At 29.5% G+C, this 24,855-nt stretch overlaps 1 protein-coding gene across 1 annotated transcript; it reads left to right on the top strand.

Annotated features, from left to right (window-relative positions):
• The first annotated feature begins 8,678 nt into the window (after nt 1–8,678).
• LOC101513542 (uncharacterized) lies at nt 8,679–14,217 on the top strand. Its single transcript, XM_012712561.3, has 11 exons — nt 8,679–9,069; nt 9,245–9,339; nt 9,941–9,998; nt 10,526–10,720; nt 10,908–10,984; nt 11,246–11,328; nt 12,151–12,202; nt 12,414–12,482; nt 12,604–12,690; nt 12,775–12,836; nt 13,673–14,217. The coding sequence occupies exons 1-11, from the start codon at nt 8,937–8,939 to the stop codon at nt 13,797–13,799; spliced, it is 1,038 nt and encodes a 345-aa protein (XP_012568015.1). The 5' UTR covers nt 8,679–8,936; the 3' UTR covers nt 13,800–14,217.
• Nucleotides 14,218–24,855: the final 10,638 nt, after the last annotated feature.

Raw genomic sequence — 24,855 nt, 5'->3', positions numbered from 1 at the left:
TATATATATATATATATATATATATATATATATGAATGAATGCAGTGCAGAAAAATCCAAATCTCATTACAGAACAGCTTAAATTTCAGGTCTAATAAAAAATAGATAGAAGTGCGGATTTTTACCGGTTGTTATTTATAATCTAAACATATATAAAGGCAATACCTCTTTCAATATTGGAGCCTTTTTATCCTTCCAAATTTAGTCTTACAAATTGTGATTTCAATAAATAATCACAAGTGGCAAGAATAACTTGATAAAGAGCAAATCTTCTCCCAGCAACAAAATCAGGAATGAATAAAAAAAAGAGGGGAAAATGAAATGTGAATTAAAAGGATGACTTGAAAACTAACCAACTGGCAACAATAGAATTATGAATGTTAATTAATTAAATAAAAGTTTAAAATGAGTTTGACCGACCGAATCAGTGACTCAGTGAGTTATTATTATAATGAAAATAAAAAATGATTGACGGTCGAAACAAACTGAACAATGCAACCCATCCAATATGTTGCTTATGCTGTTTTCTCTTTCGGCTCAAATTTATTTTTCTTTCACTCTCTCTTCTTCTCACTAACCCACAAATTCTACTACTCTTTCTTCAATCAAATTATTAAATTTAATTAAATTAATTCAAACCCTTTCTTTCAATCTCCGTCCATACTTCTCTCTTCCTTTTACACCAAAACAACTCTTCGTTAATTCTAGTTTATTTATACTCATTAATTATTTAATGAAAAGATTAAGGATTATAGATATTAAAAAAATTAATTTCTCAAAATCTTTTATTACAAAAAGATTTTATATTTATATTTTATGGTTATTAACTTATTATTTGTTTAAATTTTTATTGTGGGGTGAACTGACTTCTTACACCAACATTTAGGTACTAACGATCTCGAAGAGTTGCATGAATGACGTCTGCTTGGTGCACGCGCGTGGAGAAAGGGGGTACTTTAACTAAAAAATAATGTTTGTAGTGATAAGACCGATGTAGTACATTTTTAAAATTTATTTACTTTTAATCGTCAATTTTAAATAGCAATGCGGAAGTGAGGTCCTTCCGCTAGGAAAAACCTGAATCATCCAACCTTGTTTTTATTTCACTTAAGGAGAATTTAGTCTATTTTAGGACGTAAGTGAACACTTTCTACAATTAGCAAATTATCTTTGCAAAAATAATAACAATAATATCCAGTAAGTGGCGTTGTGTTATTTCATAAAATGAAATCAAACTATTTACTAGTGAAATTTTATTGATTACATGATGAACTACTTCTAAAAAAAATTATGTTGTTTTTGAAAGAAAATAAATATTTTTAAGTAATGTCTTGGATCAAAATATGAGGCGTTACACGAAGGATCTTCATGGATTAGTTCTTTATGAATGATGTATGAATGATAAATTATGCAAAACCAGTCCATGTAATCGTTTGAGCAGTCTGCATGTCCCTGTACAACTGTGTCAACGTCCACTACATGCACAACGTAGTAAACATAATGTCCATTTCATCTGGTGTGGTCGTTTGACCCACTATCTCTAACGGCGAGCCAACAATGGTTTGAACATGATCGTATTGACAAAATAACCTATTTGGTGGATGAGCATACATCTTCGGACCCCCAGCGTATCCACCCTTGAAATAAAGAAACCTTTTCAAACGGTCGCTTCACTCGATGCTCCTCATGTGGTGTCTAGCATACCTGATCAAAGTCAATCTCGTCAAGAGCTTTTCTAAATAGAAGAACCAAACTCTTATCCCTTTTTGACTTCCATCTAAGTGCTCTAGAGTAGTCCTCAACATAACTAGGAGAGCCAAACGCTTGCACATATATAATAACATTTCATTAGTTTATAATTAGTAATAGAAATTATTAACACAATAAACAACCATAGAGTTTACCTGTAACAATGTCACATACCCAGAAACTGTTAACAAAGATTATCATAGAGGTAAGCAAGAACAGCAGCACCACATGCATCTAACTGTGAAGGCACTTTTGTCGCTGAAAAGGATACAACCAACCAAAAATAAAAGAAATACCCTCGCAGTCATCTGCCAATGTAGTTCACGACAGCGTTGATGGTATACTTCAAGTAACCAACTAAATCGAATTGTGGTTGTTCACGTGACATTAAATTCCGCATAAGCAGCAACCACAGTGACTATGAGAAGTTCAACCAATATATTTGCATTGTCATCCTTGTTAAATACATTAACACTGAAGAATGCACCCGTGATGGGATATGCATCAAAGAGGAGACATCGTCCAGAGTACTCGTCATCTCCTCAATTGGAATATGGAAGCTATTGATGTCAAGATGTCACCTCTCTATGAAGGTATAAATGATTCATTTGTCTATCACTTCATAACTGCATTTTAGCAAAGAATATAATCCATAACTCTTAACCAAGTGTTCCACCTATTCGTGTTCAATCACAATTTCTTTTAATTTTTTTATGTTGCTAAGTACTCTTAATTCCCCACGATCCTGAAATAAAATAAGTGAGAAAAAATATAAGTTAAGACACATTATGAGAATAATTATTAAAAATTTAATATTACTGAGAAAATTACCTCACCATACCAAAGTCGAGTAGCCACATGATCATCAAATTTCCTAAGGACATATCTGTCAACCGGACCACCAGGATACCATCATCCTTTGGAGATTCATCTATGTCCTCTGGTTGGGCTTCATAATTTGCCTCTTGTGTTTGTTGTTGCTATATCGTCAAGATCTGTCAACACGTTGAGCACGTTGAGCCCGTGCGAAAGCGTTTGGTCTAACACGACGATCCTCCTCATTAGAAGTACCCTCATTAATTATAACACGACCCTCTCTGTCAGTAAACATAGTGTACACCATTTCTACTTAACCAAATCATAATTAAAAAAAGAACAAAACAATAAAATATACGTCAATTGAGTTTACGTACTTATGTGAACTCATTGCCATGAAACCCAGAAACGTGTACGCGAACTCAGTTCACATAGGGTGTACGTCAAATGAATTCACGTCAGGTGTACGTGAATTGAGTTCACGTATACCTTATGTGAACTCATTTCACGTACACCCTACGTGAATTGAGTTCACGTACGTTTCTGGGTTTCTTAACACTAAGTTCGCGTACGTGAACTCAATTCACATTCTGGGTTTGGAACAACTTCATAAATGCAGAAATTTCAAAAATCAACAACACTATGAAGATGATGAAACGGAAACAGAAACAAAATTGTAAAAAAACATTAACAACAACATTGTTAAAAACAACAACAACAACAACATTAATCTTTACTTGATTGAAGATGATGAAGATGTTGAAGATGATGAAGATGATGATGAAGATGAAGATGATGAAGGGGCGATTTAAGAAGATTGAAGATGAAGAAGAAGATGATGAATGGAATAGAGAGATTAGGTTAATGAAGATGAATATTGAAATAGGGAGGAAATGGCATTTTGGGTTTGTTAGCTTTCAAAAAATATTTAGAAGTGTGAAAGGGGTGTAGGTAACAAAATTGAAATTATACATTTGCTTCATAAATACCTGGTAAGACTCAGCATTAAAACACATATGCTATAAGCAATAGCTGTTACGTTACAGTACGGGTGATTATTTTCTCCAATTTTCCAACAGTCGAGGTAGTCTTCCTTAAATGTCTTCGAATTTTTATATTAATATCCTACTTTTCATAGTTTTACACCAAAGTCGCTAGTGAAGAAATTTTTTTGTAAGCTAAGTAGGAGGTTGCATCATGGTTATGCGACCATGTAGTGATGTAAAAAGAAAATTCACCCTCTTAATAATTAAGTTATTTATTATATAATAAATTAAAAATAATTAAAAAAATCAAAATACTATTAATAAAATAAAATAAAATAAAATACATTAAATATAAGAAGAAGAAAAATACGGTTAATTAAATGTGTCAGAATAAATAACGTGTTATATTATTGTAACAACTTCGTCGTATTGTATAGATAAATTTATATTATTATAACAATTATATCTTATTAAATTAGCCACTCAATTCTATTTTGTTAACCACTTCATCCTTTTTTTTTTTTTTTCTGAATCTAATAATTAAATTTAATGAAAATAATTAAAAATAGTAAATTATATTAATAACATGAAACATAATACATTAAATAGAAGAAACAAAAATACATCAAATTGAAGAAAAAAAATACATCAAATTTAAAAGATTAAACTCATATGTTGCATGTACGAGGCTATGGAAGATGAAACTATAAGTTTCTAAAATTATTGTGCACTCACCTATTGGAAGATGAAACGTAACTGTTTCTGGTTTTCATCTATGAACTATAGCCTCATACATGCAACATATGAGTTGAATCTTTTAAATTTGATGTATTTTTCTTCTTCCATTTAATATTTTTTTTTTCTCTTCTATTTAATGTACTTTCTTTCATATTATTAATATAATTTACTATTTTAATTATAATGATTTTTATTAATTTTTACTTATTAGATCCGAAAAAAATAAGAGAAAGTGGTTAACAAAATAGAATCAAGTGACTAATTTATCTACAAACTAAGATAAAATTGTTATATCAATATAAATTTATCTATAAAATACGACATAGTTGTTAAAATATATAACGCGTTATTTATTCTGGCACATCTAATTAACCGCACTTTTTCTTAAATTAATGTATTTTATTTTATTAATCAATAACTGAAATTATTAAAAAGGGTGAAAAAAATTTACAGTATGCGACCTCCTAAAGGGTTAAAAAAGTAGGACAATTTAATATTTTATTGTCAAAATAGGATAATTTGATGTAAAATTTTGAAAAGTAGGATATTAATATAAAAATTCCGTAAATGTCCCTCCCTCAAATCCAAAACTATAATTTACAGAATTTACAATTTAATAAAATAAAGATTCAATACAAGCTGCAATTCAGTAGAATAATATTTTGCTTCATGAAGCCTAGCAGCCATTCTAACAAGCAGCTTGTATTTACATCCTTACTAAGAAAACCATTTTTTGTTGTAAAGAAATATTTTAATTTTTTTTTAAATTAAATGTCATTTAAAGTTTTTGAATATATATTAAAAAATACAATCATTAAAAAAATTATTTTATCAAATCACTCATCTTAACTATTGATGTGTTTGTTTATTATTATTGATAAAAAATATAATAATATTTAAAAAATTATATATATAGTAATCATTGAATAGTAGTGTAGTAAAAAATTAATTAAAATTATATTAGAAATTATTAAAAATAATATTTATTTGAGATAATATTTTTTTGGCTAAATGTCATCTATAGTCCCTTAACTTAATTTCAGTTAACGTTTTAGCCCTTTATCTTTTTTTTTCCTCCCGATTTAGTCCTTTATTCCTAACAATATCAAATAAAGTATGAAAATATAAGTTTATTTGAAGATTTGTGTTACGAATTTGATGAAATTTATATTATATTGAAGAATATAATTAATTTTATGAGTTTTGTTTGAATTTTTTTTTGAATTTTTGTATAAAAAAGGATAACATTGTTGAAATTTTAAAACATAAAATATCAAATTGTCACTTAAAATTAAAATAAAGGACCAAGTCGGAAAAAAAAAAGATAAAGGACTAAAACGTTACCTAAAATTAAGTTAAGGGGTCACGGATGTAATTTAGCCTATCTTTTTTGTTAAGGGGACATTCATCTTAAAATAAAGGCTTAATTGCAGTTTTGGTCCTCATATTTTAGCTGAATCCCGAAACTAGTCCCCTCATTTTGTTTATCTCCAGTTTAGGTCCCCAAAACAGAATTTTGTTCCAAAACTTGATGAAATTTCATTTTTGAAAGCCATACTACACCATTTATGATCATAGATTTCAGGTAACATTCTTGCAAATGAGTTCTTGAGGCATGATGTGACTAAAATAAATGCAAAAAAAATAAAATTTCATCAAGTTTTGGACTAAAATTATGTTTGAGGGACCAAAACTGAGAAGAAATAAAATGGAGGGACTACTTTTGCGATTCAGTTAAAATAGGGGGACTAAAATTGCAATTAAGTCTAAAATAAATAGAATATTTGATTGAAATAATTTTACTTCAATTGGTGAACGCTTCAATGTGTCCTACCCTTCTTGTATTCTACCTCATTGGACCATCCTCCATCTGGTTTCTTGACTTGTAAAGGGAATTCAAGTTTTTCATTTCATCTATTTCTATTGGTTTAGGTGACTGGAATGAGAAATTTGTTGCTGATAAAATTGAGTGAGTTCATTTCTTACTATCTAGTAATGAAGGAAAAGTTTATGGTGTCTTGATTGCTCTTTTGTTGGATTATGATGTTATATGTCATCTTTTGGAAGTATTATTCAAAAGTATATTAATTTTGTCTATCTTTTTATGTATTAATCTTATCTTTTAAATTAATGATGATAATTGAATATAAATATGAGTATCTACTCGAATTCATTCTGATTTATGCAAAGAAAATATATTTTGATGGAACGTGTGTGCGGAATTTTCCGAAACTAAAACACGAGAGCATAGTTGTATATGTTGATATTCACCTCGAATCGGTCTTTGAACTCCTAACGTTAGTAATATTATTGTCATTTTAAAATTTTATATACATATAAATATTTAATATTTTTTAAATATTAAAAATTATAATTTTTTCTCTATAAAAAATATGATTTAATTTTTTAATTTTATTATTGTATAATAATAATTATTTTATTTGTATTAATTATAATAAATATGATTTTTAAATTTATTATTTTATATATATGAATGAATGCATTGCAGAAAAATTCAAATCCCATTACAAAAGAACTTAAATTTCACGAGTTTTTTTTTATATATATATCCCTCTTTTTAAAAAACTTTCCCTAATTGCTCTACTTTGAAACTTATTTTCTTTAAATATCCTACTTTTTTTCTTCAGTAGGAGGTCGTTCCCTGGAAAAACAACGACCACCTGAAAAACAAAATTTCTAAACGCAAAATAAGGTCGTTTCCTGAAGCGACCTCTAACTGAGAAGTTTTTTTTTTTGTAGTTATATTTTAATATTTGTTTATTAGTAGAATTATTAATTTAATTTTTAAAAAATAAAAATACTAGTAATAAATTAAAATAAAATATATTAATAAATTATAAATTAATTTTATATTTTAATTATTATTATTATAATAAATAGTTATTATAAATAATTAAAATATTTAAAAATTCAAAATACTATTAATAAAATAAAATACATTAATAAATAATAATAATAATAAATAAATAAAATACATTAATAATAATAATTTTAATAATATTATAAATTTTAATAATAATAAAAATAATAATTTTAATAATAATGTGTCAAAACAAATAGAAGGAAGGTGTTATAATAAGAGGAAATTGTTATAATAATGTGTCAAAACAGACGTGTCCATGATATTTTGACCATAAAAGGGAGTTGCTATAATAACGTGCCAAAGCAAATGACGTGTCCCTAATAATTTGATAAGTGGAAGTTGTTAGAATAATGTGTCAAAACAATTAAGTTGTCCCTGATATTTTGACCATAAAATAACAACCTATTTTCTTAACAACTGGTCAAAATAGTAGATACACGTAATTTATCTTGACACGTTGTTATAACAACTCCCTCCTATTATAACAACTTCTTCCTATTTGTTTTCGCACGTTATTATTAAAATTATTTATTATTATTATTATTATTATTAAATTTTATAATATTATTAAAATTATTATTAATATATTTTATTATTTATTATTTTATTTTAATTTATTATTAATATTTTTGTTTTTTAAATAATTAAATTAATAACTCTAACTGAATAATAATAATATTTGTTTTAAAATAGTTATTATAAATTTTAAATAATTTATAATAGTTATTTTTTATAATAATAATAATAATTAAAATATAAAATTAATTTATAATTTATTAATGTATTTTATTTTAATTTATGATTAGTATTTTTATTTTTTAAATAATTCTACGAATAAAAAAATATTAAAATATAACAAACAAAAAAAAATTCCTCAATTATATGTAGCTTTCCCAGGAAATGACCTTCTACTGCGTTTAGAAATTTTGTTATTGAGGTGGTAGCTTCCCCAGAAAACAATCTTCTACTAAAGAAAAGAAGTAAAGCATTTAAAAAAATAAATTTGAAAATAAGACAATTAAAAAAAAATTTAAAAAAAGAGATATATATATATATATATATATATATATATATATATATATATATATATATATAAATATACAAAACTCAAATTTCACGTCTAATAAAAAATTGGATACAAGTGCGGATTTTTACCCGTTGTTATTTATAATCTATAACATATATAGAGGCAATACCTCTTTTAATATTGGAGCCTTTTTATCCTTCCAAATTTAGTTACAAATTGTAATTTCAATAAATAATCACAAGTGGCAAGAATAACTTGATAAAGAGCAAATCTTCTCCCAGCAACAAAATCAGGAATGAATAAAAAAAAGAGGGGAAAATGAAATGTGAATTAAAAGGATGACTTGAAAACTAACCAACTGGCAACAATAGAATTATGAATGTTAATTAAATAAAAGTTTAAAATGAGTTTGACCGACCGAATCAGTGACTCAGTGAGTTATTATTATAATGAAAATAATAAATGATTGACGGTCGAAACAAACTGAACAATGCAACCCATCCAATATGTTGCTTATGCTGTTTTCTCTTTCGGCTCAAATTTCTTTTTCTATCACTTTCTCTTCTTCTCACTAACCCACAAATTCTACTACTCTTTCTTCAATCAAATTATTACATTTAATTTAATTTAATTAATTCAAACCCTTTCTTTCAATCTCCGTCCATACTTCTCTCTTCCTTTTACACCAAAACAACTCTTCGTTAATTCTGGTTTATTGATACTCATTAATTATTTAATGAGAAGATTAAGGATAATGGATATTAACAAGTTTTGGACGAGAAACACGTTAATTGGCCTTGCTTTGGGCCAATTTCTTTCTCTTCTCATCACTGCCACTGGTTTCGCCTCTTCTGATTTAGCTAAAAAAGGTTCCATTTTATATGCTTTTTTTTTTTTAATTCACTTTCATGATTAGATTAAACTGTTTTTTTTGTTGTTCTGTTTTAAATTAAATTTCTATGCCTAAATATTTCTTTATTTTTGGTTGTTTGTTTGTGTTAAAAGACTAATACAATTATTTGTTCTGTGTTTTGATTATGGTAGGAATTAATGCGCCAACTTCACAGTCATTTCTGAATTATGTGTTTTTGGCGGTTGTCTATGGAGGTATTCTACTCTACAGAAGGAAACCTCTCAAGGTTATATATATAGTTTCTGCTTATTCTTGCTTTATACCTGTTTGGATAAAAACTTGATTAATTGCTTACGGAATAAGTGATTTTGGTGTAAGTTTTATGTATATGCTGTTTTTATAATAAAAGATAAAATTAGGTCAAATTGTTTTTATAATCTATTCTTGAGAGTTTATGGAAATAAGTTGAAGACAGTTTATAGACATGTTGTAAGTTTTTCTATAAACTCTTTTAAATGATCTCACAAGTGATTATTATAGTAGATAAGCTCAAAAAAGTTAATCTAAATAGTTGTTCTTGTCAACGGTGTTATCAAATAGGGGTGTTATACTTATAGCACTATAATATTTAGTACAAATATCATCAAATAGTTGCTACAGCGGCACTGTAGCATACCGGAATTTGAACAAATTGCGGTTTTCCGCAATCCACGTTTGACAACACTGAGCATAAGAAATGATTATCTTTGTAATTCTGCAATAGAATAGTGTGTTTGAGTTCTGGCTTTACAAAATGATCAACCCATATGCTATTTTTGCGCTGTTTTTCTTCTCACTGTCATCTATTTAAAGACAATTTCGTTAACTTTGTATTGGTTCTATCGCAGGCAAAATGGTACTATTATATACTTCTTGGATTGGTTGATGTGGAAGCAAATTTTCTCGGTAAGTATCTTTGATGGCGGCAAATAGAATTATTTGCAGAAAGCATTGGTTGAAATTTGATATATTTATATGCAGTCTGCTTGAACAACAGCAGGCCAAAGCACAATTTAAATTTAACGACAAAAACTATATGTCCCGAATTCAAATACTCATATCTCAATTTCTCAAGTCTGATTTTCCTTTCTTGTATTGGGCTCTTCCTATGTAAGAAGCAAGAAATCTGGCTTAGTTTGGGTTATCTTCCAGATTATAGGAGCTTCTAAATGAAATATGTATTTAGTTGCTAATTTACAAGGAAAAGAACCTAACAAGTTTATAGGTATTTACGGAAAAGATAGACAAGGGAGTTCAAAAAAAGTTGAAGTGCATAAGTTGATTTCGACATGACGAGATGCTACAAGTTAAAACACTTATAATCAGTTCAAGATCATTTCAAATTGTTAAAAAGTTTATCCAAACTAGCTTTATGTTGACTTGGTTGGTCTTACTTTCAATGACTAACATAACACTTTTCACCTGGTGAACAGTTGTGAAGGCATATCAATACACCTCACTTACAAGTGTCATGCTACTTGACTGCTGGTCCATTCCATGCGTCATGCTTCTTACATGGATTTTCTTGAAAACAAAATATAGATTCAAAAAGATAACTGGTGTAATCATTTGCATCGCTGGCCTTGTTCTGGTTGTATTTTCGGATGTTCATGCAGGTGATCGTGCAGGTATGAATACTGACATCTATATCTTATGTCTATACTTAAAAACTCATGCACACACGTGTATCGTTATTCTTGGAATTTTGGAAATCATGCAACAAGTAAAATTTGATCCTATCTATTATAATCATCAATGACATGCATCATTCCATTCATGGTGGTCATCTGATAATTTCATTTTCACATATGATAGGTGGAAGCAATCCTCGTAAAGGGGATGTTCTTGTTATTGCTGGTGCTACCTTGTATGCATTCAGTAATGTCAGTGAGGTAAGCTGATTACACATACTTTAATGCATTTTGCAATGCTCTTGCGATCAACAATGCAGCGCAACACAATAAATACATGTACTCACTATAGGCTTGTGTTTACTGTCCATACTTTCTAGGCAAACTGAATTTGATTCTGGCCACCTAACAGAAAAACATTATTGTGAGCACTCACATCTTGCATGCACACGCGACACATCATATTATTGTTTCTTTGTGTAGAATCTCCCTCGTGTTATAGTTATTTCTTTTCCATTGCAGGAATTTTTAGTAAAAAATGCTGATAGAGAAGAGCTCATGGCAATGTTAGGTGTCTTTGGTGGCATCATCAGTGCCATTCAAATGTATCCTTGAAAGTTGATTATATAATGATTAGTATTGACTCTCTTTTTGTGATTTTTTTTCCTTGTTATTTTACTTTTTGTCTATATTTTTGTTTCATAAGGTGTTTTATTTCTTCATACTTGCTTTTAGTTCTATATGAAATTTGCACCGTAATCAATTTTGCAAAACATTATATTTGTTTGCCCTTTCAATACTTGTTTGTTTGTTGCATAGCATAAGCGTCTATGTCCAATCTTTATGCCAAATAATATAATATTGATTTGTTTAATGGCTTAGTAAACTATTATGTGGCATTATCATATTGTACACTGAATTTTGATTTTGGAATCAACTAAAAATGTCAAACTGATTGATCTGTAGTTGTCAGTGTCACACAGGTGAACAAAATGCAAATGAAGTTATGTTCCAACCTCCAAGTTCTTTTAAACTAAACTTATTTTTCAAAGAGTATATAGTAAGACTTTGTTTTGGCCAAATGAAAATGGTGATGTTGGCTTGTGTTGGGTATGCTCATAGTCTACTGATAAGTAGTATTTAAACACAAATTATAATTTGTAACCCTAAGTTTCAATAATAGAAAGGAACTGCAACCATTCTGCAGTCGTCGAGAGGTAGGAACAATTGACCGATCTTTGTGATCATACCTTGTGCATTCTTTGTTTGCGTTTTCATATCTATTTCTTTTGAACTGTGGTTGCTGTTTTAACTGCTTGTAATTTACATTTGATTATGCGAGGAAAAATAAAGGCATATGTCCATTGCATAGAATCATTACATTATTACTTTTCTTTTTCCTATTGTAGCCTTAATGAATATCATAGAACTATACTTGAGCGAGCTGAACTTAATTCTATTCATTGGTCGGCTGGGGCAGTAAGCTCTCTTTCATCACTCTCTCATTAGAGGATTCTGTTTGTCTTCATGTCATACTTCTTTTCTATTACCTAAAGTTTTTTATGTGAGACCTCTTATTTCTGTCTTTATATTCATATCAAGTTGCTTTTTTTGTCACAATATGCCAATTGGTGCTATATGAACTGTAAGCATTATTATTTATGTTAATTTCTTCCAATGTTGGCTACAGGCATTTCCTTTTGTTGGGTTTGCAGTGGCTATGTTTATGTTTTACTCTTTAGTACCTGTTCTGCTTAAGGTACAGATTCAAACTATAATGATTCTAAAGGTTTAGTTTAGTTTAGAATTGTAAAAAGATAAATATCCAGCTTTTCACTGGGAACTAGTAGTTTTATATGTGCTCTGTTCTTTTGTCACAGACCAACGGTTCTACCATGCTAAATCTGTCTCTTCTAACCTCAGACATGTGGTCTGTCTTAATTCGCATTTTTTCTTACCACGAGAAGGTCTGGCAGTAACTTCACTTCCTAATAATTATATAGTCACAATTTTAGTTTGCTGACATCTCTAGAACTAATTATGCTTACAAGGTTGACTGGATGTACTATGTGGCGTTTGGTGCTGTTGCCACCGGCATTGTTATCTACTCCGTGTATGTATTCTTTCATTTTCATCTCATAAAGTTCCTGTTTGTGTTGCGAGTTTTATCAGGATTTTTCCAAAATGAATTATTTCAAAACTGATTTAGCTAATTCTTCGATGTTATTATGTAAGCTAACTTATGCAATGATTTAGATGTCAAAAATGATTTTTCAAAATTAAAAGCTTAAGCTTAGCATTGTCAATAGTGTCATGGATTTATGCTGATTTTCATGTGCCCTCATCTAATTACTTAGATTTTTGAGATAGTTAATCCATGATTTATTATCCAAGTCTCTATTACCAAGTGATTAGGAGTTTGATCTTTGGAACCTTCAATTTTCTAAAATACAAGTTCAGTTTCAACACAAGAGAGGATGAACTCGTATCTTGTCCCGGCTTCACTTCCAAAGTGTTAGTGTGTAGGGATGTGTTATAAATATAACAAAAACATTAATATCGCTTAGTTTTACACCTAACATTGTTATATTATGGGGTAATTGTTTTGTGATATTTTGACACATTAGAGTTTAAGGTTTGGAGTTTTGAGTTTAAGTTTAAGTTTTTCTCACAAGTACTGTCAGTCAACTTTTGTAGCTTTAAGCTAGTGCTTCTCAGAAGCAGGATTTTGAAATCTAGTTTTCTTCTTCAACTTGGATATAAGGAATTAAAGCTGTGTGTGGAGATATCCTTTAATATTTGTAATCTATGTAACACCGACACTGACACGTGTGATTACATTCAATCTTTTTTATTTTCTTAAATTAAATTATTACTAGTGTCTGTGATAGTGTTTCATAGTTTGTAATAACTAGGTATTTTTGCCAACAATGTTTCATCATATTGCAGAGGTTACGGAGATGAGGATCAACACCCTCCTAATGCAATTGAAGATCCTCTCGCAATCAAACAGGACGAGGAATCAAATCATAGCAAAGGAACTGCGGCTGGAAGCTCAAAAACTTGGGCAACTTAAAGAAAGTATAGACCTAGAGAGATCCATCCACAAGGCAAAACCATGAAGAAGACCCTTATTCAGAAGTGGGCAATTCTAAATTTGTATTCAATGATCCTCCAAGAGTGCAATGCAAGAAGCAGTCATTTTCCTTAGAGAAGTGTTAGCAATAATTTTTTTTCTTTTTTTTCAGTACACTCTTTATCATTTGTTGAAATGTGTGTTGCTCTCATCATTTTGAGAAGTCTCTCACCAAATAGAAAATAGAATCCAAAATGTTTTAGCAGGACTCACATGGATTTTGTGGAAAAATAGAGTGTGTTATTAACATTACTGATTAGTTCATTTAGTTAGATGTTGCTTTTGTCATTTGGAAATTAGTGGTCATCTTTTTTTGTCAATATGTTGCTAATTATCAAATACTACTAGTTGGTGTTTAGTATTTTTCTTATCTAGAATTAGTAGGAGTGTAGTATTTTTCTTTTTCTATTCTTACTTGCTTTATGTTTAATTCTTTTTTTCATAATAATGTGTGTAATAGCTTCAAATTAGCTCTATGCCTAGGGGTGTTTATGGTGCAAACACACTTTGGAACTACTTTCAAATCAAGTTCAGTGCAGTTTTGAATTGGTTTTAAATTGGTTTATAAATATAAATCAGTTTAATATTTTGAATTTTATTTTAGTAAAAATTGATTTCAAACTAGTTATCTAGAAAAAGAATTTTAAAATTCTTTTGATAGAAATTTTTTATTAAACTTTTTTACATGTTTTAGAATATAGAATTATTTATTAAATGAGATGAAGGCTACAGTGGTCAATCGGTGGCCTACCGTAGACCAATACTAAAAAGTTACTCGAAACTCAAATGAAGATTGAATACATTTTTTAGAATGGTCATTTTGATTTTTATTGTTAAGACAATGAGTCAATCAAAGTCAGTTCGATAAAGATAAGAGAAAAAAAAATAGATTCCTCAAAACTCAATTCATCGAATTGACATATATCAGATCACCGTCTAAGACGTAAAGACAAAGAGACCAACTAATTGATACTTTCAAAGAGTATCATTGATCATTGTTGAGGTTTCAAGTGATTTTTAAACATAGTCTATGATTATCTACCTATTAAGGTGGTTGTTGTCGATCATTATTGAAGTTTCAAATGATTTTTAAACATAGTCTATGATAGGTTACCTCGGTCCACCTTTTAAATTAAATGAATGTATTCAATTTTGTATAATATTTTTTTTTATTGATAATAAAATAAATCAATTTAATAATTATTGAAACAATGTTAGTTCTAGATAAAATTTTATTAATTTTAGTTTTGAAAATAATAAAATTTGAAGTTTTTTTATTGAGTAAAAACTTTATTTTTTTATGAGACGAATTGTCTTAACGGTCTTATCCTTAGGTTTACCTTGATAGTAGACCTTGATCAACGGGTTAACTCATGAAACTCAATTTATTTTTATGTTGATACAATTAATAATTTTAGTTTAATAGTCGTTGGACACACTTTCCAAGGTGCAAACAATCTTCTGAAATAATCTCTTTAAGTGTATTGTAATTCTTTTCAAAATGTTCTTGCCTTGCTAGAGAGTGGAGAAAAACGTTCTTGCCTTGCTTGAATTTTGGACTTGATTATAGTTTTGACTAGTTTTGATATTATTTTATCTTAAGGTTTGTGAAGGTGCGAACACGAGAATGAGGGGTTGAATTGTATTTGACTAAGTTGATAACTTTTTCATCATTTGATTAAACTAGTTCAAACTTTATGATTTACCTGGAGTTAGGGGTGGGAATAGGCCAGACCAGACCAGATCAGGCTTTGAAAGATATAAATCTAGCCTATGATTAATTTTTTAGGTCTAAGTCTGGCCTACGGCTTATCATAGGTTTTTTTCTGGTCTGACCTGACCTTTTTAAAAGTTTGGCTTGACTTAAAGCTTATTTAAAAACCTTATTCACATTAAAACATTTAAATGTTATATTTTACATTTTTTAAAATAGGCTAAATTATGCCTTTAAGAAAAACTAATAAAATTGTAATCAAATCTAATAAAATAATAACTAACAAGTCTGCAATGCAACAATCTTCTAAGAAAACAAAAGAATAAAATGAATCCGTAATTACTCTTTATACATATATCAATCTACATGATATATCCATACCAATTATATGATACTCTACCCATATATATATATATATATATAATATTCTCAAACAAACTCATATTCAATAATAATAAACAATTAGGGTTTTCAAGCTTTATATATTAATAATATATATAAAGAACAAATAAATAGTATTGATTTTTATAAAAATATAAAGGTAACAAATAAATAATATTGCTTTTTATAAATAATATGTTGCTTACATACCTGATGTGCAATAGGGCAATGGAAATTAGAAAGAAAAAAATGGAGAATGGTGTAAATATATATATATATATAGGCCGGCCTGTTAGGTCTAATAGGCTTTTGTAGAAGCCTAAACCAGTAGAAGCGTATTCCGTCGCAGTTTTTGCAACACTCGAAACTGTGTCCTTTGTCGCTTCATAACCTTGTTGGCCCTTTTCAGTGGTTGCACTTTTCACCTATACTGTTTTCACCGCCGCAGTTTTCCTAGCACTTGAAACCGTGTCCTTCATTGCTTCATAACCTTGCTGGCATTTTTCAATAGTTGCATTTTTTGCTTGTGCTGCTTTCTCTGCCACAGTTTTTGCAGCACATGAAACAGTGTCTTTTGTTGCTTCTTTCGCTTGTGATGTTTTCTCTTGTGTTGTTTATGTTGTGTTTGCCATTGTTTCATTTGTTGGTTTTATTTATTTATTTATTTATTTATTTATTTATTTTTATCTTCTTCGTATCTCTCTTATGCTCCTGAAATCGCTTCCATGACACTCTCTTGAATTACAAAACACCTGACCCTTTAAGCTACTCTTCCCAAACAGCCTGACAATCCCAGATTTTTTAGGAACACACACCTTGACTCTACTAGTCAAATCTTCTCCATACAATCTGACAACCTTAGATTGTTGAAGGCACACTAACACCATTATCAGATTTGAATACAAATGTTTGAACTTAAGTAGTTGCTTCTAACAAGTTGATTATACCAATGACTATCACACTCTAAGAAAAAGACATAAAAAATATTTCTCATTTGAACAAGTGTTTCTCTCTTTGAACTCTAAGATAAATTTGGAATTTTGAGCTTGAGTTCTTCTACTCTTTTATGATTTTCTGATTAGTCCTTGTTTCATATTGAATTGTATCTTCATTCCTAGCTTGGTCAACAATGATCTTATTCAAAAAATACTTCTGAACAAGATGCTTTTCGATAATATGTTCTTTAGTCACTTCTTTAATTTTTATTCCAATTTGAGCATTTCTTCTAGATTGATTTTGTCTCTATTTTGTTCAGATTGAGTTTGTAAATTCTTCAGATTGATATTGTTCGTATTTTGTTAAAATTGAGTTTGTAAATTTTTCATATTAATATTGTTCGTATTTTGTTAAGATTTCTTTTGCAAATTCTTTAGATGAAACTTCTTCTTATATCTTGTTTTGGTTTGGTCTGGAGCATAGTGTTGGACTAGTTCTTGAACTTTCACAAGTAGGAATATGACTAAGTCCAATTCAGTATTTTGTCTTTTGTCAAAATCTGAATCATATCTTTGCAAATAGTAAATGTATCTTCTTGTGAGTGTTTCTTCTTGTAAACAACAAGTCTTGATCTTCTTGTAAATAATTCATATATTTTTGTGATAAATCTTGATCAAATCTTCTTGTAAATAATTCATATCTTCTTTGATAAATCTTGATCCATTCTTCTTGTAAATAATTCATATCTTCTTGCAAATAAATTTTGATCAAATCTTCTTATAAATAATTTATATTGTCTTGTGATAAATCTTGATAAAATCTTTTTGTAAATACTTTTAGTCCCCCTTACTTAAGGTTCCCCCTAAGTCTAAGTATTATTTCTCCCCACATTATCAAACATCATTCTCCCCTCTAAGTTTAATTTGCCTTTTTATTTATTTATTTTTTAATAGAATGAAAATAAAATAGACATAAAACATGAAATTTATCATAACTATGAAACTAAACTACTCTAAGGTTGTCACAACAACAATTAGGTAAAATAATAAGGTTTATGTTTTTCTTGATGAATTCAAACCTATCTTCTTCTGATTTTATTCTATCCTTTGATATTACATGTTCTTCTGATTTGTCTACATCTGCTTCCTCTAGTTTCAGTAAACCTGCACTATCATCATCTTGCTTTGACTTTTCAAGGTCAAGTTGTTTGTCATAAAATTTAACATATATGGATTCTTCCACAATCCGAGTTTCCCTATTAAACACTCAATAAGCCTTAGATCTTTCAGAGTATCCAATGAAGGTACACTTTTGAGATCTAGAATCAAATTTACCAATGTTATCTTTAGTGTTCAACATGTAACAAGTACAACCAAATTGTTTAAAGTAAGAGATGTTAGGCTTTTTACCTTCCCACAACTCATATGGTGTTTTATTCAATATAGACCTAATTAAGACTATATTTTGAATATAACATGTAGTGTTAATTGCTTCAACCCAAAAGTGTTTTGCAGTATTTATCTCATTTAACATGGTTTTGGCCATTTCTTGGAGTGATATATTCATTCTTTTTGCAACTCTACTTTCTTGGGGTGTTCTAGGAGAGGATAAGTTGTGAAAGATTTGATTCTCATCACAAAAGCTTTCAAAGAATCTGTTTTCGAATTCTTCTTCATGATCACTTCTAATTGTTACAATCTAAAGACAGTTTTCATTCATTACTTGTTTGCAAAATGTGATAAACACTTTGTGGAATTCATCTTTACTTATTAAGAATTTTACCCATGTCCACCTAGTGTAATCATCTACTATAACAAAGCCATATTTATTTCCACTTAGAGAGGTTGTTTTCACTGGCCTAAAAAGATCTATATATAATAGCTCAAGGGGCTTTGAGGTAGAGATTGAGTTCTTAGGGTTAAACGAGTTCTTTGTTTTTTTTTTCTTTTCATTTTGACAAGCTTCAGACATAATTTTAGTTTTGTAACTAAGCTTAGGTAGACCTTTGACTAGTTGAAGTTTATTTAGTCTTGAAATTAATATAAGGTTTGCATGACGTAATCTTTTGTTTCAAATTAGTTTCTCTTAATTTACTAACATACGACACTTAACCTCTTGTTTCTCTAGAATAAACAGATTTATCTTATAAATGTTGTTTTGCCTCTGACATGTAAATAGTACAAATCCATTCTTTTGACTAATTTCTTTGCATTATTTTTGATTAAATATAATATCATAATTATTATCACTTAACTGACTGATACTTAATAAATTATGTTTAAAATCTTTAACAAACAAGACATCTTTAATGGAAGGAGAAATACTATTACCAACCGTACCTTAGAGAACATGTTTAGGTTTAGGTTCAGATACAATGTCTTCAAATCCTAGACCTCTTTTACCAGTTCTACTAACTCCATAAATCATAGAAACATATTTGCTTGTTTCCATACCATTAGCAAGAAAATCTTGAAATACTTCTTCATGCTTATCAGAGTTACATGTGGTATTTTCAATTGATGTTGAATTATGATTACTTTTCAGAGTTTGATTTTCACCCTTAAGTTCAGCAATATCAGTTTTTTAGAGTTGTATTTTCTATTTTTAACTTCAGAACTTTGATTCTTTAAAACATTAATTTCTCCAGTTAGGTTTGCATTTTCTTTCCTAAGTGTTTTCATTTTTAAGGACAATTTGTGATTCTTGTTCAAGAAGTCATTTATAATAGTAACTAAATCAGATCAAGTTAGAAAATACCTTAGTTTCTTCATTTGTTGATTCACTTTCATAGTCAGAATCTGTGTTGGATCCAGAGGCATAGTTGGTATGAGTCATCAAAGCCAAAGTTTGCATGTTCTTCATCAATAGAGGATTCATCAGAATCATACCATGTAGCAATTAGACTCTTTTTCTTAGGATTGGAATCTTTTCTTTGATGTTTCTCTTTTTCTAGATTTGGACATTCTAACTTGATATGTCTAGGTTCATTGCATCCATAGCAGATGATGTTTTTATTATCAAATTTATCATCATTTCCTCTATTGGACTGCCTAGAATATCTTTGGGGAAATTTCTTCTTTCTGTTGTACCACGTGTCGGGCTCAGCGTCATATTTCAAACACTAGCCATCGTTTGAACTAAAAATACAAATTTCAGTCCATTTTTGTTGTGAAGTACAAAAATCGCCCGAGAACTTAACAAGTATTCCCATGTGACATTTTGAGAACTTAACAAGTATGATGTCTATACCTTGTTCTTTTCTTTTACAATAATTGCATAATATTAATCTTTCATATATGAAGAGAAGAGAGGAAAATGGAAACTATGTGTCCTTTACCTCAAACTATGTGTCCCTCAGTTTCTACTTCATTGCTTTCCTTTTCTTTTTTTCCACCTGTCCCATATTATCTTGATTTGTCTCATTTCACATTTCATACAACCACTACCTCGAATTCAAAGACAAATACCACAAAAGATAAGATTGTTTTATTTTTCAAAACTCAAAATTAAATCATGTAATTTTTTAAAGAGTGAAGTTAGTATTCCTATAAAATAACAAAAAACATTTTTTAATCCGAATAAAAAGAAAACGTGACATAAGATTTCATTAACAACTTGGCAGTTTTGTTAGTACAAAAAACTTCACTCTATAAGAATGAGAAACTCGTCAAATTAAAGTCGAGGAGAAGTTCATCTATGTTTATCACTCATTTAAGAAGGTGATTTTGATATTTTATTGGGTGTGTATTTGATTTTAAATAAAAATAATTTTTAGTTTAGAGAATTTAGAGATTTACTTAAAAATAATTTTTTTAATTTTCGTCTATTTACTATCCTAAAAATGATATTTCATTTGTTTGTTAATTTTATAAAAGTAATTGTTTAAATTACAAAATTATCATAAAGAAAATTACTCTTTTAAATATACTAATTTCTCTTTTTTCTAAAATTATCATAAGCTTTTGACTATCCATAGTTATTAAGAATATTTGTTGTGTAAGTTAATCCATATTTTAGACACATCTCAAAATTGGTTAAACTAAAATTGATTAATTTTGTGGCATTTCTGACTCTAGTAAATGGCAAATGTGAGAAAGTTTCTCATTTTATGCCGAGGATGATTTTTTTTAACAAAATAATTTTTTTTTAAATGAAACATACAGTTAAAAGTGTTTGTGATGTTTGTGCTTAACACGGTTTTGTTTTTGTTTTTTAGGGTATCCTATAGAGATGATGTTATGGACATGAACCTAGATCATGTGCTGCTTAAAGGAACATACAGTTGTATCTAATGTTTGATTTAGAATAGAAGTTTATTATGATGTATTTTTGATTACCAACTCTCAATTTCTTCGGTCTCTTATGTCTTGTGCAACTTTGGGGTTTTTCCCATTTTCTCTTTATCTTCTTTAGAACAGTTTTTGGTTGATTTATGAAGATTGAGAGAAAGAAATAGACATGTAAGAGGTCGGGTAGGTGTAGAAGACTTCAAAATGTCTAGAGAAAAAGTGAGATTTGTTGGTGAAAAAGAAGGTACAACTTATGGGAAAATAAAATAGAAATTTTTGTTAGTTAAGTGTATATGAGAGAGAAAAAAAAGAGAATGGTGACTTATTCCTTCTTACACTTGAGTTTGTGAATAGTACCACTTTCCTATTCTAACATTGTTTATAAATTAATATTATTAAAATAAACTATTAATATTTTAATAGAACTTCTAATAATCTCATTGCTATTTTAATCTTTTATATATATATCCTATTATAATAATTTGTTTGTTACTATATACTGAGAATTATAGTGTGATATTTGTATTATCATGGTGGTTATTTTTCAAATTGATTTCTTTTTATGAGGTTGAAGAAAAAGAAGAGAATAGAAGAGGTTTTGGCGTAGTGACGGAGGAGATGAGAAATATGATTTCAAGAAACGAAGCTAAAGCAGTTCTGGTGGAGCCCACTTTAATCTTCATTCTCTAGTAGTGGAGCCCACTTTAATCTTCATTCTCTAGTGGTGGAGCCCACTTGATTTCAACATGGCTTCAAGAAAGCTGAAGAACTGGGTCAGTTTCTTTCTATCTTTTCCCAATTCATTACAATGTTTTTGTGTTGCATGTTACAATGCTATCATTTCTAAGGACCGAATGACTATGAAGTTATAATGTCAAGTGTTCCTCTCTTTTAACAAAATGGTGTCATGGTTTAGTTGGCTTAATTCCTAATGTACCAAAATAACATTGTTCCATATAATTGTTTATGGTGTAGTTGTTTTAATTCCTAATGTACCAATCAGGTGTCATGGTGTACCAATCTTTAGTATTGAAAAAAATGAAGGTAATAGATTAACATCTATCACATTGAATGATAGACTAAAATGCAAGCCGATCTTAGTAAAAAGTTGGACTAGACAAATGACTGGTTTTCGGTTTAATTAGTCGAATCGGTCGATCTAATTTTAATAATCTTGGTAGTGGAACTTTGTGGAGGCGGTACTTATCCTCTAGGTACAGGGCTTGAATCCCATGAAAGAAAAAAACTCGCAAACGGTGTACCAATCTTTAGAATTGAAAAAAATGAAGGTAATAGATTAACATCTATCACATTGAATGATAGACTAAAATGCAAGCCGATCTTAGTAAAAAGTTGTTAAAACTGGACCAACCGGTTTTTCCAGTGAAAACAGAAATTGAAACTTTGTTCGGTCCAATTTGTCACTACTACCGACTGATCATATATCAGCTGGTTTTCACCAGTTTTTTCGGTTTTTGTCGGTTTGCCTGTTCTAATACCAGCCGATCGTAGCGATAAATTGAACATGACAAAGATCTGGTTTCCGGTTTAACCAATCGAACCGATTGTCTGATTTTAATAACCTAGGTAGTTAGTTTAGGTCGAAAGATCAAAAGTTTATAAAAATGTATTCTTTACATACTTTCTTGTTTTTGGTTAATTAAGAAAATTGAATAAATGAAAAAACCCCGTTTTCACCAATTTTTTCATTTTCATTTGTTGGTTTGTTTAGTTTTGATTAATAAGGTTATTAAAACAAGACGGACTAGTTTGACCAGTTAAATTGGTAATCGGACTTTTGTTCGGTCCAATTTATCACTACAATCGATTGATCGTACATTCGCTGGTTGTCACTGGTTTTTCCGGGGTTTTTTTTTTTGCCAGTTTGTTCGTTTTAATACCAGTCGGTCGTAGTAAAAATTTGGATCAGGAAAATTACTGGTTTCCGGTTTATTTAGTCAAACCGGTCGATCTAGTTTTAATAACCTTGGTCCCGGTGTAACTGGCCAAACCGGTCAATCTTGGTTTAATATTGCTTTCATAAAAACAGTAAATAAGGGAGAACTATTGCCCATGTTTTGTATAATCTATTGCCAATTAGAAGTTTATTATGATTATGATGTTGTATTTTGATTACCAATTGATAAAATGCTTCACTTTATTTTATACTATGTTGTGCTTAACTTGATTTTAAAATAGCATTATTTTTATTTTATGTTGTATAACATACAGTTAAGTGATCCATAAAAGTGTGTGATGTTTGTGCTTAACACGGTTTTATTAAGTATTGATTTTAATTTTGTTTTTGGTTTTTTAGGGTATTCTATAGAGATGATGTTATGGACATGAACCTAGATCATGTGCTGCTGTTAAAGGAACATACAATTGTATCTAATGTTTGATTTTAAAATAGAAGTTTATTATGATATATTTTCATTACCAATTGATAGAATGTATAACTTTATTTTATATATGTCTATGCTTAACATGATTTCAAAATAGCATTATCTTTTGGAACTATGTTGTGCTTAAATGCTTATGCTCTTCTAAATAAACAATTGAAATCAGAAAAATCATCAATTATGTTTCTGAAATTGTAGGTGACGTACAATTTGGCTCTTGTAATTTAAACTAAAACGATCAACAGAATTGAAAATCTCGATCACATTGGTCCTTTTAGAATGAGATGTTTAGTCTCTGATAATGTGATTGAGAATTTTTCGATTTCAAGGATCATTCCATAATTTCATAAATTTGAGAAACTTATTGTTGGGTGGGCTCACTCCCCAAGTGGAACCCACCAATTTTACTAATATTATTATTATTATTGAAATAAAAAAAAAAGAAATAAAAAATTTTAATGGGCTTGACCCACTTGAAGGTAATAAAAGGGATTTAGAAATCCCTAAGAAGACACACAAAAAGACAACGGAAGAAGAACGGTTGTCAGAGAAGAAAAATAAAGGTTTGGTTCCAGTGGTGGTAACAGGTGTGTAGCAAACTTGCTCCGTTTGATCTACAAATTTAGTATGTTATTCCTACCACTGAGTTTGCTATTTTAATATATAATTTGAGTAGTTTTATCTTCTCTGAGAGTTACTTTGGCATACCCACTTTGTTATAGGGTTGTTATTGTTGATTGATATTCCCTATTGTTATTAGGAAGACTATTTGTGTACTCATTAATTATTATAGTGGAAGTTTTACTGGACTAGGTCCCGTGGAGAGTGAGCCCACCCAACAAATCTCCCCCTCACGACTCAAGTGGGAAGGTACTGCTCAACCATGTCAGCTTTCTTTGTGCAACACATCATCTTCGACACAGGCAAGGTCTTCATCATCATATCTGATCCATTCTCATTAGTATGAATCTTCTCAATTAAAAATGACTTCATTTCCAGTGCATCTCGTATCCAATGATATCGCACTTCAATATGCTTCGACTTTGCATGAAAAGTCGAATTCTTGCTGAGATGGATCGCACTCTGACTGTCACAGAATAACACAAACTTATCTTGCTTGAGGCCTAACTCATGTAGGAATTTCTTCATCCACAAGAGTTCTTTGGAAGCTTCAGTTGCTGCAATGTACTCAGCTTCAGTAGTAGATAAAGCAACACACTTTTGTAGTCTTGATTGCCAAGACACAGCTCCCCCTGCAAACGTCATCATATAAC

This window comes from Cicer arietinum, chromosome 3, assembly GCF_000331145.2.
Source record: "Cicer arietinum cultivar CDC Frontier isolate Library 1 chromosome 3, Cicar.CDCFrontier_v2.0, whole genome shotgun sequence".
In the NCBI taxonomy this organism is placed as follows: Eukaryota; Viridiplantae; Streptophyta; class Magnoliopsida; order Fabales; family Fabaceae; genus Cicer; species Cicer arietinum.
The sequence above is the reverse complement of the archived record's forward strand: the minus strand, read 5'-3'. Positions and strand labels throughout refer to the sequence as shown.

Coding starts and splice junctions, on each gene's coding strand:
- LOC101513542 (XM_012712561.3), top strand. CDS start 8,937: ATGAGAAGATTAAGGATAATGGATATTAACAAGTTTTGGACGAGAAAC. Junction 10,985..11,245: donor CATTCAGTAATGTCAGTGAG/GTAAGCTGATTA, acceptor TTTCCATTGCAG/GAATTTTTAGTAAAAAATGC. Junction 11,329..12,150: donor ATCATCAGTGCCATTCAAAT/GTATCCTTGAAA, acceptor TGAATATCATAG/AACTATACTTGAGCGAGCTG.